General features: G+C 41.4%; 1 protein-coding gene across 2 annotated transcripts in view; it reads left to right on the forward strand.

The window, feature by feature from the left end:
- Window positions 1-318: 318 nt before the first annotated feature.
- The window catches only part of rols (rolling pebbles), a 173,437-nt gene continuing 157,839 nt past the window's right edge, over window positions 319-15,916 (forward strand). Inside the window, exon 1 of one of the 2 annotated variants that reach the window (XM_071594958.1) lies at window positions 319-643. In XM_071594958.1, the coding sequence (XP_071451059.1) occupies window positions 571-643 (73 nt within the window). In that variant the 5' untranslated portion in view covers window positions 319-570. The remainder of the gene's footprint in view (window positions 644-15,916) is intronic. The other variant, XM_071594959.1, reaches the window with a different exon arrangement.

Genomic DNA, 15,916 nt, shown 5'->3' on the forward strand with positions numbered 1-15,916 from the left:
TTATGCTGGACACTAGGAGGGGATAGCTAGCGAGAGAGGTCGTGGGAACATCTTCCAGTAGAGCCACCCCGCCCCGCGAAGTGCAGCCTGCTCCCCCCGATTACAAGCACATTTCCCTCCCATCCCCCCTTCTCGCAACAGACAATCCGTCCACGCCGCGCGCAGTTCAACTTCTCATTTTTCCGCGGGAACGAGTCGCTCCGAGTCGGCCGCTAAAGGTTGGGCGTCGCGGAAGATAAGATAAGGAGAAGGGCGACCTATTCTCTCCCCCCACTAGCCGCCATCACACCCCTCTACCCCCCCTTTTCTCAAAGTCGCTGAACATCGACCCCTACTTGTTTCTTATCCTCCCCCCTTTTCCCCCCGCCACTGTTAGTTTTGTTGGGAAAAAACAAGGTCTTCCCTCTCTTTGTTGGGCGAGTGCCCTTTCTTACCCGGCGCCTGTCCCCCCTACGCCCGCCGATCTGACACCAATCTCTCACGCTCATCCCCCCCCCATGCCTTGTTGGACATGGCGCCTAAGGAGCGCTGTTGCATCTCGCCAACGGGCAGATTAGAGGAGTAGCAGGGATGCCTTCGGGAACTACCGCGGGTGGAGGGACGGCGCTGTCGGCGTCGGTGAGCGTCGTCGGAAAGAGAACAGGTGAGTCACGATGGGGTGGGGTACTGAGTCTTCTTGTGTGGAATGGAGCAGGGAGGGAGGCGTAGGAAGCGAGGCTAATGCTGGTTCGAGACGAGGCAGGGAGGAAGGAGGGGGGTTATGGATTGGGTGGGTGTGATGGAGAGGGTAGGAGAGACTGAGCGTGTGGGATGGGAGTGGGCAGTTTGTTGTTAAGGAGGGCGTCGAAGGTTTTTGAATCAGGGTACTCTCCTCACTGTTTCGCACCTCACCCTTCTTGGACGGGACCTGCTTGACCATTTGCCGAATACTCAGGGACAGGAGTCGGCGGACTCTTCAAGGGTGAAGGGTCATTATTATTATTTTGGGCACCGCCCTTGTAATACAAAAGGCGGTTTTTTGAGACCCATGCTGTAATTATCGCGTCGATTCCCCAGCCAGTCCAGCCGGTTTAGGCTTGACAGTAGGGCTGCTCACAGGGAAGAATATAGATGGTTGGTTCGAATTCCATCTTTTAGAGGTTTTTCCCGAAACTGATCGAAATGATTCTCCTTTTGCTGAATTTAGTGTAAAACCCGGAAAGGAAATTTTTTGGGATCCGATGTCACGCCAAAATTCCGAACCGTTGGCAGTTATTCCGAACGACTCCGAGGTAAACAGGAGATATATATTATTCCGGTACCATGCAAAGGTCCTTTGAGTCTGGTTTTTCGTGAAATGGTGATTACGCAAGCTGATGACATTGTGAAAGAACCGCTTTCATAGTAACGCTTAAAAATCCAAGTCCAATTTATCGGTAAACTTTTTAAAAGAATCTCAATATATAAACTAAGATAACTTCGATAGCTCGAATTGATGTGTTTTTAGTCGGCGTATTTAAGAAATTCGTGATTGATGTAGAGGAGGATATTGAATATCTGAAAAACGTGGTGGAATTTCTTGGCAACTTCGTTGAACTAAAACTTTCCGATAAATTATGCCCGAAAAAAAACTTTCGTCCGAGTTTACCTTCAATTTACCAATCTCATCACGATAGAACGGAAAAGCGGAAGCTACAAGCAATATATTAGCAGTTCAGCCCTAATCAAAAGGGTAGAAAAAGAAGTATGTCATTTCTGCACCTGCGGCTGTTTCCTAGCAGTTGGTCTGCGGCAAAACTCTCGATAGCCCGCAGCACAAACGCATAAATTAATAAATTCACTTAGCAGTGACAACGTTGCATTTCTCGCACAGTATTCCTTACATATATCTATAATCTATAAGTACCCCTTACAGATATTCGAAATTGCGTTTGTGATTCTTTCTGGTGAGAATAGGGATTATTTAAAGGTGTTAGTTTGTAATTTAGTAATGATTTCGCAGTTAAGAAGTGGGATATTAATAATTATTTCATTCTGATTTACTCCAATGGGCTTTGATATAACTGATGGTTTCCGGCGTAACTTTATGTAATCGATTCATGGAATTGATCCTAAGGCATCAAATCGATTCATATAGGATATGAAAAATAGTAACGTTTTGATTCTACGGAAAAATTTTCTGTGGAACCACTAAGTTACAATTTTTTCATTTCCTTTGGGCTTTAAAACTACCTTGGCTCTTAAAACTGAATTTTCCGGTGTAATTTAAAATTTGCTAATTAATTAAATTAATTTTAAATCTTGAAATAACACTACAATTGAGTTATTCTAATGATCGACTATGAATTTTTAGCGTGGATTTCTGGATTTTTGTGATTTGTCGCGGATGCTAAAGCTGAATTTGTATTCTTGCCAGAGCGAAAACTTTCGGAGGAATGGATGGAAGTTACGAAATGATCTGAAGGTAATCCCGTGGGTTTCGGGAAATTCCGACCCTTCCCCTTTTTCATCCGTCATATGCAGTCGCAATATTCTCGCATCTAATCAAATTAGTTGCAGGCATCAAGGAAAAAACTAAATTGATGCATTAAGCTCGCGTAAGATATTAACTTGAAATAAGTTTCTAAGACGCTCATCTCTTGGTAACGTTAAAGCGGGGCCGTCATGACTTCGCTGAACAAAAAAAGGCAAGAAATGCGAAAACAGCGAAATAGCATTAATCAGTTGAGAGAGGACGATGGGGGCTCAGGAAGGGTGTTGTTTATCTCAATGCCAGTAAAATAAACCCCATACCTAAACATTAACGTTCTTGGAAAATGCCCGTTGACATACGTCAATGTCACTTCACTGTCTGCAATCCAGAGGTCAGGAAGTTTCTTCTTTCATATTTTTAGACTTGCGTTTTATCTGACGGATAGTCACTTGTCATATTTGTCGTGAATTCTTATCTATGAAGCAATCCATAGGTTTTATCTGTTATGTTCAACTTTTTGAATAACTTCATTGGGGTTCTCGCTCTAGTAAATAAAACAGGATATCGTGTTTTTTTGTACGTTAGCTGTCTCAGAGAATCGTTAAAAGGATTATCTAAGAAATTAGATAAAACACATCGCCAAAGGTATCAATTAGCATGTTGCTTTATGTAACTCATCGTTCTAATCCTGAGACGTTCTCCGGAAACGTGGACGGAAAATAATGTGGCGTTGGAGATTTCACACAATGGCGAAAGATAAACACGGGCTGATTTCGCGGAAATGCTCTGAGCAAAGAAGATCATGGAGACGTCGATTGTGAATCTCTTTTGTATATGCAAACATACGAGCTGAAATAAGAGTTAGAAGGTATTAATCATGTTCTCAAATTGTTTGTCCGTGATCATTAAATAGAATGATGTTCAGATACCCAGCAATGAGTAGTTATGTTCTTTGAGCAAAGATCGTAATAACGTCCCCAAGATGTTTGTTCAGAGAGGATTTCCTGATAATATCTTCAACACCTCCATGAACGTATGGATAAAAGTCCATGTTTCCAGCTATGGCGTTCTAAATTGCATGAACGAGAGATGCCATTCATAAGGCCTGACTAGTTTGTAAAAGTTCTTCGCCCGGGCGAATAATTTGATTTCAGGTTGACAGCTCTACGTTGCTATGTTTTGAGCGCCCTCTTGACTGTCCTACCTCTTTTGGATTGACCCCAAGTACTCACATGACCTCCATCATATTTTTTATTTGTTATCGGGAAAATTGTACTTTCTACGAATCAGTCCTTGCAAATATGCTTCAGAAAGTCTTCGGCCCTCCTGTCTTATGGGCGAAGCCATTGTCGCCGAGGGGGCAAATTACCTTTTTGCGTGAAACTGATTTTTTTTCGTCAGGCTTAACCCACATCACGAGCAATTCACGAGTGAGCGTCACGGCTTCATTCATATAACTCATCGTTTCCATAGGTTCCTTTTCGGATGGAGCTAATTTGGACATCCTCATTCTCCATTGTTATGAGGCATCCTTAAAAGCAATTTTGAGGGTTTCACTTGACGGAAAATAATGTTAGCAAAATCTTTTTTTTGTTCCTGGTTGATTTCAGGACTCTTTATTGCATGCAATTATATTCCCATCGGAACGAATTAAGTGAACCGAAATTTTAGTGTCGATTTGATTTGTGAGTTTTCATTCAATTGAGATTGCTCACACGTTTCCTTCGCCGTATTCTGCCACTGTGGTCGTAGGATGTCAGTCGTTGCTCCTCAGGATTTCGGGAGCATAATTTCAGTCGAAAAATAAGGAAATATTTTCGAAAATTGGTCTTTTTAAATATTAAATGAAAATTTTATGGTTGTTATTTATTTATATTCACTAATATTATAAATGTATATGCATTTGGTACATGTGTCCCTACCCAACGAAGTGGAATAAAAATTTCCTTGATATTACGTGGGAAAATGATTTGAAGAGTTGAATGAAAATGATTGAATTCTGACCTGTTTTGAGACGGTAAGTTCTCCACGCGTTGTGTCACTTACATTTCTGTATTAGTGTTCTTTTTTAGAAAATGGATAATTCAGGTTTTGCGTTGTTCCAGATTTTTCCTCCGTTCACATACACACGATAGAACGAAGCGGCAAGTACTCGTGGGTTGATGCCTTGACAATTTTAAATTGCGGATTTCCCTTCACACTCCGGTGAATATTTGTGTATTCCTGTTGTGACGGTCGTGCTTCGCGTTTGGAACTGGTTGTATTTTAGGTTACGCACTTAGTTATTCATTGACCGTGCGATAAGTTTTTCTTTTAGCCTTTCCTGATTTCAACTCGTAAATCTAACATTTGACGCAGCAATGTGGGTGGTCTCCATTCAGCGGTAAAAGTTGGAAATTTTCTTGCCTGCTACACACATTTCTCTTTGCCTGTGAATACAATTTTTTTCCCTTCGCAATTAATTTATTAGTCTCACGCCATTTTCTTTTTACTGTGTCGATAGGGATACGCTCAAAAGCATGCATTCAAAAGCTAGCAGCATCTTATGTATTTATTGATCGCTCACATTCACCATCATCAGTAATCAGTTTTAGGATTGGTTTGCTTCCCTAACATCGCCTGTCCTATCTGCTTATCCTTTCCATGTGGTGCCAATCACTCACATTTATTTGTATCACGTTGGGATTACTCCTCAGTAGTTCTTCCCGGTCACTTAGTCTTCCACGACTGTTTTCATGAAAATCTGATGCCTCAAAATACGTCCCACGTATCTTCTCTGTTTTGAATATTTAATGTGATTTCATTCGTCGCCTACTTTCTGCATAAAACTAATTCATTATCACCACCCATTCATTTGTTCTTCCCCAATCTAAAATGGATCCATATTTATATATCTTCTTAACGTTTCTCTGCTGCTATCGCCGTCGTGTCTGCACCACTATAATGTAGAATGTGAGTTAGGGCGTGCTCTATATATGGCAATTAATTTTCTGGTGTGATGTGTTTTACGTTTTATTTAAATCGCGTTTACTCAAATGCGTCTTGAATTAATTATTTTCAAGAAAAATTCAAGTATGAATATAAAAATTTATCCTAATAACCGATACTAAAATGTTTGGAGAACCTAAAATATCTAGTCCTCCACTGAATAATGTCCGATGTAGAAAATAAATTAATAATGAGGTGAAAAAATGCCATAACCTTCCATCGCTAAAAGGAGTACTGCTGTTATTTTTCTCTGAATAGTAACTAGATTTATGCTAAGGCTTTCCTGATGAGATTTTTATGCATGCTGCTCCCAAGATATTCAAGTGTGATATTTTAAATGACCAGAGACTGCAACTATTTCAATTTCCCCGTATTCAAGTGGATGTGGATGGAACGAGAGAAATGATCGTCCCTCTCATTCCCCCAAAGATAATCAACTGATGATAGAGATGGGTTTTTTCTTCTTTTGGTTAATTTTCTTTTTTGCTTCAGTTACCTGTTAATGTGTATCGAATTAAATCCACCACGCTATTTTGATTTTGACACAAATATGCTCCGTAATCTGTCACCTTTGGCGAGGTGTTTTGCGTGAGTAATTTTGTTGCTTGTTTTGGGCGTATATTTTCTGGTACATCGGAAAAACCTATGACTGATAATGATCACGTTTTATTTTTATCGAGTCGACTACGTGTTAAGGCCTAAACCATCCGCATGAGACACCAATCCACCTGCGAATGTTCGCCGTTGGGTGATGAAATTTTGAAGTAATATGACATGGACTCCTTAGCCCATGGCTTTTCCTTTGTCGATTGACTATTCAACATCCATTCAATGCTTTTATTTATAGTTCAAATATATTTATGCGATGCATATTATTTAAATAATAATTTATTAATATAAAGGGTTTGGTGTACTCTTTGTCTAGGAGGCAGGCAGAAATCGCTGTATAATTCGTCGCATCCCGTGAAAACTTCACCGAAAACCCTGCAAACCCACCTAATAATTTTTCGTTTCGGATGATGACATTCGCGAATGCGTCATGACGACAGGCGACGGACTCCTTTCCATCGGGCAGTCCTTAAAGTCGGCGGATCAATTCGCTTGGGCGTTGATTCCCTGAAAACGGGTACATGTCCGTTTATTTTTAGAACCCTGACGAAGGCGGCGCAAATGACTTAATGGAAAAAACGCGCGGTTATGGAGGAGGTGTTGGTTTAGGTGTCGTACGTATCCTCATTCCGTCGGAGATTTTTCAGTGATGCAACCTCCTGGGACGCGTGGGGTGGAAACCCGATGTCGTCAAACAGTTCGATATATATATATATATATATATATATATATATATATATATATATATATATATATATATATATATATATATATGTATATAAAAAAAGAAGGAACGAGATCTTTCCTCGCCCCCGCTCCAAGCAGAACTGTACACTCCTCGCTAATCCGCTTCCCACCACCCCAACGGGAGGAAGTGGGAGTGCGGGATGGAGCGCGCAAGTGGGGAACACACTCTCTCGAATACTTTTTTTCGCGCTATGCTTTTCGCGTTTTTATTTTTCTCTTGCCTCCCTTCGCATGGGAGGATGGAGACGGAGGGAAGAGTGTTTCGCGAGCCGTTGGCGGCGCGCGGCTGGGGTCTCCCGTGGAGATTGACGAGGCGTTTCGCCGTCGAGGCTGCGGAGGAGGAGGAAGTACGTGTGGAGGTGGATGAGGAGAGGAGTCGGGGGGGGGGGTGTGGAGGCCCTTTTTGCAGGCGAAGCGGGGGGGCGAGAGAGAGAGGAGGAACGAGGGTCGACACCGCCAAGGGGGTCGTCTTCCTCCCTCTCTCTCTTTTTCTCGCGTCACGCATACAAGTGTGCGCGTGACGACACTCGACGCGCAATCCATCGATTGTGATGAACGATACTCATGTGGATTTCGAGAGGTCGAGGCGCGTGCGATATTTCTGTTTGTCGCGTCGCGTTCTAAATGTGATTGGAACGCGTTGTTAAACAACCTTCATCTGTCCCGGGAATTATTCGATTAATCTCATCCATTCGATCTGTTATTTCTTTCACCTAAGAGTCGTCATCTCAGATTTATGTATACGTTCGCAATTTGTTTCATTTAAAAATTACTTGATTATCTAAAGATGATTATTGTGCCTAAAATATCATGGAAAGGATTATGATTTTAAAAAATGGAATGTCTTAACTCATATTTTATCCGTTACACGCCAAATGTCGCAAAAACAAACTTATTTTAAGAGATTAAAAGAATATGAACTTTCGAAATCGCAGAATTTAAATAAAATTCGATTTTATCTACAGTATTAAATAATTCCAAGTTTGATTTGATGGATAATGTCAAAAAATCTCACTGTAGGCCCAAGAGGTATTTACTTCATGTATTCTTTCCCTGTTAAACGGAGCACATTTTTTCCTTGTTTCGACACCGACTTTCAAGAAAGAAATGTTTCCTAGAAAGTAGCAAAACTTGGTTGAAGGTGTTCAGCACCACTCGGGCTTGAATCTGAGTCCCCAAGTAGCTTTAGCTTATGTCATCGATGACAGTCACTATGCTTCGTTAAACTAGAGAAGAATAAATAGACCACAGCTATATACTACAATACAAGGTACTTCGTAATTTTCTGCAAAATTTTATTTTAGACCATCGACGACGCTATTTCAAACAAATTTTAGCAAAATGACCTGAGCTGTCGACGCATCCTAAACTAAAGCTACTGCTACTACTATGGAATCATAAAGTTATTTTCTTGATACTGCCGTCAATATGTTAAAACCGTGATCAACAATATTAATATAATCGTGTGGAAACCTACTTAATATCTTATATTTACGCAAAGGGTGACTTCCGCCTAGTTAATTCGGTTAAAAGAGGCTGAACTACTTTTACACCAATACAACTTCGTATTTCGTTTTCGTTCTAAGTTCACGTTCTATGAAAAGTATAGAAAACCGTACGAAAAAATTGCGTTGCTAGGTGTTCTAAGAAATGCCATGTAAAAACAGAAAAAAGAAACTCCCTGGCTTCAGATGTGTGGAATTCCTTCACGACTAGCTGCGACAAAATCTATACTGCTTTATCTTATAACTCAATACACAACCAGACTATCATCGTATGGCAACGTTATCGGGTGGATGATGATATTAGCTTGTATTTAAACTCTTTTCGGGTGTTTTCTATCTAGAAAAGAGCAGCTTTATTCCTTCAGTTACAAGTAAAACCGACAAGCGCAGCCCTCGCCATTTACTCCGCCGGTGCCTCTTGCGAAGAGAAAGGGAGAGTGGAGGTACTTTCCCTCCATCGGCGCAACGGAGGGATGGAAGGGGTGGGGAGGCGTAGCCCATTTTTGGTCACATAGCCGCGATGATCGCGAGTGTTCACTCGCGTGTACGTGGGACAGCTTCGTTACCAGTGACACAGTCTCCGCTCTAAGTTCCGGGTAAAAATGTTCTCGAAGGAATGTGCAAAAAAATCGCAAATTCACTTCCTTTCAGAGAGGGGACTTTTTCGCGAATCATTCTCACGTTATGAACCGTAACTAGGTGGAACCCTCACTTTCAGTTTCAAATAATGTTTCTTTTTTAAAGGGTGGGGAAAATTTTAGCCAACCATAATGCGTGTGTGCTCCGACACTCGCAATACGTGGATTATTCTAATCTTCTGGAGCCAAACTTTTATTGTATAACTGTCAGTAATTGGATGGCAGTATTTACTGACTTTCTACCAGAAGTCAGGTCTGAAAGATGGTAAACTTCAGATTAGAGCAAATGTAGTTATCTGTTTTCTGACTAGTTCATATTTACTTGTCTGTTTTCAGGCTGGCGCGTATTTACTTATTTGTTTTCAGTTGCGCCTGCACATTTGCCCTCAGAAAATTACACGATTACGCAACAAGTTACAAACAATTTCAGCAGACTATTGAGATTAACGATTGAAAAGTAAAGTATTTAATAAAAAAGTTTTGTGTCCGCGGATAGCGAAAGCACTAGAACACGTGTACCGATTTGGAAACTACCCCGACAAACTTTGGACATAATCGGGTCAGAGTATAATAATGAGATTTTAATCGATTCATTTTTTATGACAAATGATAGCGGTGAATATTCACTACTCAAGTTTCTCTTTTATTTATTAGCGCGGGATGCAAGTTAAGTCGGTTATTTAAGAAAGACTCACCCGTTCCCCAATAATGTACGTGGTTGAATGATCATATATCTCTGGGAGTTACCCCGCGTATTGGCCAACATTTTCAGCTCTTTTATGTTCTCCGCATGAGTGTATTATGGCAGGAGAACGTTCAGTGCTGTACATGCGAATGGTACCAATAACACCAGCCATCGTTTGCATTCCTTACCAAACACATTTACCCTACCTAGGTCTACGATCATAGGCCTAAAAGCCTTTAGCCATTGCCCGTGTCTAGACATTTCATCACTCCGCTGAGTGCAGTTAATGTATCCTTCAGACGGAATGCTGGGTACTCAAGGGATGATCATGTCACTGCATCCTTTCCAGAAAAATCCATGTATCCTCTTAACCTGGGCCCACTTGTTTCCATCTCAATGCGGGTCACGATTGAAGAGAAAACGATCACCCTTTTCCCAACAGTAGACTGCAGCCTGGGGGAAGCATCCCGGACAGAGGTGCGTATATTTTTCCGGGTTATTTATCACACTGTTCAATTTCGTTTGACTCGTTAAACATCCTGTATTGAGTGCATTGTCCCCTCCGGTGAGCTCGCCGTTCTGGTTCCTATCCACGTACCTGTACGCGTTCAGATTCCGGCGGCACAAATAGCGTGGTGGAGGATGCTGCCTTGCCCTTGCTGGGACCACAATCTCGAAAATAGGGCGAGAAGTGTTATTTTAATTCAAGTGTGCTTTGCTGTAAAATCGTTCCCTTTTTTGTCTAATCTTAACGGTAGTTTGCCATTTATTTCTCTAATGAACTTATACTTTTTTCGTATGTCGACTCGGCAGATCCGTTGCATTCCGGAACTTAACGGTGGTTTTACTTCTTGATATTTATTGGTGTAGACTAATGGTGTGGTAGTGTTTTTTATCGCTTTTTCACTCTTTATTATCAATCCCTGTCCCTTTTGTAATTTACGTCTTTCAACGGTCTTTAGATTATGTCCTTAGGGATTCCGTTAGGAAATTAGCATTCGTATTCTTCAAGGACTTATTCTGATAAACTTTTCATGCTTTCATTACCATAAGTTTGAAAACGATTCTATGTAAATACACCATTAAAGAAGTTGTACTCACGATTTCTAGCCAGATTCAGTGCCGAAGTTTTATTCTCGTGAAATAAAAATTAGGTTCGAGAACGATCTCACGCAGTGTCATTTGCCAATGTAAATTATAATCGGACGTCGGTTGTCAACTTTTTTTTAAAAAAAAAAGGTAATGGTCAAGTCGCTGTCAATTTCATAGTTCTGTTTCTGTTTTTTTTCCAGTTTCACTTCCAATGTAATTCGCATTAAAGTGTTTTCATGCGTCTTATAGCGATTGATTTCCGTTTTATATGCCACGCTCCCCTGTGGATTTGTGGCTCTTTAATGCTATAAATCTCATTTTCATTCCTTTTACTTCCGCTTTTGGCACGCGAGCCGATTGAGTGTTAGCCTTAAACGCCTCGGATAACGTTCCTCCGCGCAAGCGGACGTTGGTGTCGAGAGGAAATCCATCTGCTGACTGGAACCATTAGCGAGGGGACATTTTCAGCCTCGTCCCGGGTGGGGGGCATCGGGGTCCTCCGCCATTCTGATCACGTACAAGCACGTCGCCGTCTCTTGATAGCCGCGATTGCTGTTGAGTGGCGGTCACATTTGTTCTCCCCCGACTACCAAACACCGAGATTACTCCCGGAAAAGTGGGTAATTTGTTGTCCATTCACCATTCCTTTTTAGTTTCTTCAAAGGCTTCCCCACGTGATTGCGACATACTAGATAAGCCTCTACCTACGACTCGTATTCTCGGCGTAACCGTTTACGTCCCTGCGGTGACACGACTTCAACATCATCGTCCATATCTGATAAACTTTTTGTTCATTTTCTACGGACGAGGGAAAATTTAGGGACCGCATTCGACTGGCTGTGCGGAGTTCGAAACTTTTTAAATTGGAGCGTTGGTTCATGGCATGGGCGTAAATAAATTCGTTAAAGAGGTTTGAACTTGTTTTAACGGTGCACGGAGGAAACTCGGAATTGTCGGAGGATCGCAAAAGAAGGTATTCGACACATTTTATGGACTAATAAATTGTTCTCGACGTCTTCGTTATCATTAACCTTTACGTCGCCTTCACTAAGGATTTACGGATTGCTGTTACTGTTCACCGTACATGCTGGATATTCCAGCGCTTCCTCGGTTTTCGTCGTGCAATGAGAGGAAACCTACGGCATAGTAACGTCTAGACAATCGCGAAAGAGTGTGACTTTTTTTGTGAAACGGCGACCATTTTTTCATAGAATAACGGTTCTCAAGGCACAGGGTTCAAGCTGAGGGGAGGGATGTGCTGAATGTCACTGGCACACCTATCTTCAGAGTTCTAGGAAACGGAATATTATGGTCGCGTGTGTATAGTCGTAACTTATGTAATTGTAAAGTGTGGGGATCCTTTCTCAATAGAATATATTAAAACATGAGAGATTAAAAGATTGATTGATCAAGTGTAGAACAGACATATTTAAGATTTCATTTTTTCCACGAACGATAAGGGATCAGAATAATATTGCCCGACTGCGGTAGGGTGATATTCAGATCACAATTAGTCTGGCTTGTATTCACTCCCTACCACACACCCTAGCGGTGGCTTGCAGGGTAGTAATATTAAAAAATAAAAAAAAATCATTTTCTGTCATAAAATTTCCAGAAAAACATGGGCACACATTTGAGTAAGTGTGGGGAAATGTCGACCGCACCCATCATTCCAACCCCACCCGCCTGTATCACGGCTTTTATTAAAGCTATATGAACTTTCTGCTTTTATCCTTGCCTTTGGTAGAAAAAATAGTGATGTCGTGGGCTTATTACATTTTCCAATCTTTTTTAGATCGAAGAAAAATCTCGTTCAATTAAGCTAACTGACTTAAAACATGTAGTTCATTAGAACCAGCTAAAATTTGCGTGTGACTAGGAATCCTTCGTGGCAAAAGGAATCGTATTCAACAGCCATGCGAAAAATCTTAGGCCCGATTCTACCATTCAGAAAACTTAAAATGAGGATGAAATTGGTGCTCATGACACAACAGTCAATCTCTAATTGCTCGCCTTTGGAAATAAAGTCACAGTTTACATCTTCTTGGAACAGTTACACTGGAAATCTATTCTTTTGGACGGATTTCATGAATTCATATTCTCGCACAGGATATAAAGCAAAATGATTGAGTGTATTTCAACTATCGTTATTTCTATGATGAGACAAAGTAATCGTACAATTAGTTCCCAAGAAAATATTCAAGATACATATGCATGGTAGAATATATGCGAGTATATAAATAGTGGGATAAATCAACTATTACAAGACATGTTTCACATGCGCGTGATATTTTAGTGTTGTTTAATCGAAAGTTTAATGCTACTAAGAATGTTATTCTATCCTCATGCTTGTTATTATTATTGGACGCATTGACCATATGTTTCAATCCATGGTGTTACGAGATGTGGTGGCTATCGTGCTTAGTTGTGAACGGAGTATGCTGCGGATCAGCAATTATCTCGTGTGTGCAGCGAGCACCACGATGTAAACGTTGAACCTCGGCACGTACTAGGCCACACTCTCAAAATCCTCTTTCGCATGAGCCAAAAATATCTCTCTTCGCACCTCTCCCGAGCGTATTTTTTTTGTCTGATGTCAGACTCTGGGACCGCGAATCATTCACTAATGAAGGTATTAAAGGGATGAAGCACTGGTTTGCCGCAGCGGCCCGGTCAAAACTTCTTGTGTACACATTCATTGTTGCTGGGCAGCCGCTCACGCCCGAGCGCTAATTAACATTTCAGGTTTCTGGGAGGGCCTTGTCGCGGGATGGGTTCGATCATCCCCGCCCGCGCCACTCCCCCCCTTCCTCCCCGGATGCAACGCGTGCCTTTCGCCATTTCGTCTCCACCTCGTCGTGGAGTTCTTCCGCGGGGCTGCATCAGCGCCGCCGAGCAGAATCGTTCGTTTCCAAGGGAAAGTGCAATCCTTCCTGTCACGTGGGAGTCGCTCGTCGGTGGCGTCGTGGGATTCGACGAAAGGATTTCAATTTCATTAATTCCCCGCCCCCCTTAATGAAGCGGAGTGGGAGAAGAGAATAGGCTCTTTTAACGACCGAGCCTCGCAGGATGGGCGAGTTGTTAACGGACGACGCGGAACAGGCAGGAGAGACAGAGGAAGGATCATTGCGTAAGTCAGTGGATTCCCACCTGGTAAGGGCTCTCTGCCCAAAGAATGGAACACCTCTTGATTCATATCGTATGGATCGATGTTTCTATGCTAATTATTCCCAAATATGGTAACATGTTTTGAAGTGTATCGTAATAGAGTACGTGATTCCATGCGGCGTCGCTCTTGGATATTGAACCGTTCAGTAGTGCGATGCGTCGCATTCAGGTTGAATACGATATTGATATGTAAATTTGTGTTCCAGTTACGAGTTATCCACTTTCGCTGCTTTAATAGCTATGCGATAGGTATAGAATGGGTGTTTTGTGCCCAAGTTCAAGTAATAGATCGTAATCGTCCGACTGTGGGGTGTCTTAGGGTCCCGGTCATTGTCGCTGTAGGTCCCTGACGACTAGGCCTGCCCAGCAACTCATAATTTCAGCCCTACGACTTTTCATCCCTGCTACTATTCGACCCCAAACTTTTCAATCCCTGGAAATTCATAATAACCCTGAAAATGTTCCTTTCAGGAGTATATCTCGGGGCGGTTTATCCATCGATGCGATTTCTATGAGAATGTCAATGGGCATGAAGACGGGATTTATGTGGCAGGGCTCTATGGGAAAATGTCGGTCGTTACGTAGTGGTTGGAAAGGAAGGTGAAAATCGACCGACCTTAAAGTCGTACTACATCAACGCAAAAACTATTAATATACTATATATTCTATATAACTAGTATATTCATACAATAAGCATCTTTAATGCTGTTGTGATTGTTATGCGCGATATGAAATACAATGATGACTGAATACATAAACATACACGTATAAATGCACTATATAAATACGAGTAAGTAGTCAATTTACCATGCACCACGGAGTTGATATGCAAACGTTACACGGCTCTGTTCCAGATTGCAGACGAATCGTTTCATGAGATTATGTGGGATCTCAGTTGATCAAATGATAATCGTATGCGAATTTGGAGGAGGGATTTCAAATTTAGAGGGTGTTGTCTGAGGACGAGGCTGTTCAAGTTTTGAGATTTCTTCCATTTGTACGAGAGGGAGAAAATCGATCCACCCTAAGACTGACTCTGAATCTCATTCAGGACGGATTGGACTCGAATAGAAATAATCAAAACAAAAAATTGGATTTTTCATTAAATTCATCGATATTCGAATGATCAAATCTCAATTTATCATTATTAATCCAAAATGATGACGGAGATACGGCGTAAAATCGGTTCGTTTAATGTGCGAGGGTGAAAAATTGGGTGGAAAGCGAAACAAGCGAGTTCCGGTTGAAGCCCGAGTGAATCGGCCGTCGACACAGTTAAAAAAACCCCAAGATGCGCTTTTCCTTAGCAGAAGCTTTTACTTGAAAACCGTGGGCGGCAGTTGAAAATAAGTTTCTCCTGATATCGCGTTCACGGCATTCATGCACCATGATGCGTATTGCATGAAGACATATTGGCGACGCTGTACCATTCTATAAGCGAAATTTGGGTTACTAAATCTAAGCTCCAATTACTGCCCTTGGTACATGCTCAGAGATATAGCGGTGTGTTCTCGACATTTCCTTCCTGTCTTTTGCTCGCTTTCGATGCGATTGCCTGAATACGGCTAGAATCCCAGTGGAAATAATGGTAATGGGTGCCAGTCCTTTATGATGGACATTTGATATTTGCAATAACATCCCAATATCTTACCGGATTCGTGGCTATGTTGAGGAAATAAATATTTATGTATAGTTCAAACTCGTCTCGTTTTTAAGAAAAACTCAAAAAACGATTGATCATAATGTAAGGCGTATATTTGGGTTCCGGAATTAAACCAAATTTGATATAAGCATTCAATTTTACGAGTTTAGAAAATAATGTATTTCCTCATTCAAGCAAAAAAACTATAGGGGTGCGTTTCCATTGAACAATGAGGAAATTCAGTATCATTCATGGGGAAACAGTTGTGATACTTAAGCGTATTTATTTTATAGAGTAGATTAGAATTTTCCATGTGGCGAAACGTTAAGCAAACAATGGAAGCGTTTACTTATGTGTTTCATAGAATTTAGAGTATTTGTAATTCAGTTG

This window comes from Hetaerina americana, unplaced genomic scaffold (assembly GCF_022747635.1).
Source record: "Hetaerina americana unplaced genomic scaffold, ioHetAmer1.1.p SCAF_7, whole genome shotgun sequence".
NCBI classification, from domain to species: Eukaryota; Metazoa; Arthropoda; class Insecta; order Odonata; family Calopterygidae; genus Hetaerina; species Hetaerina americana.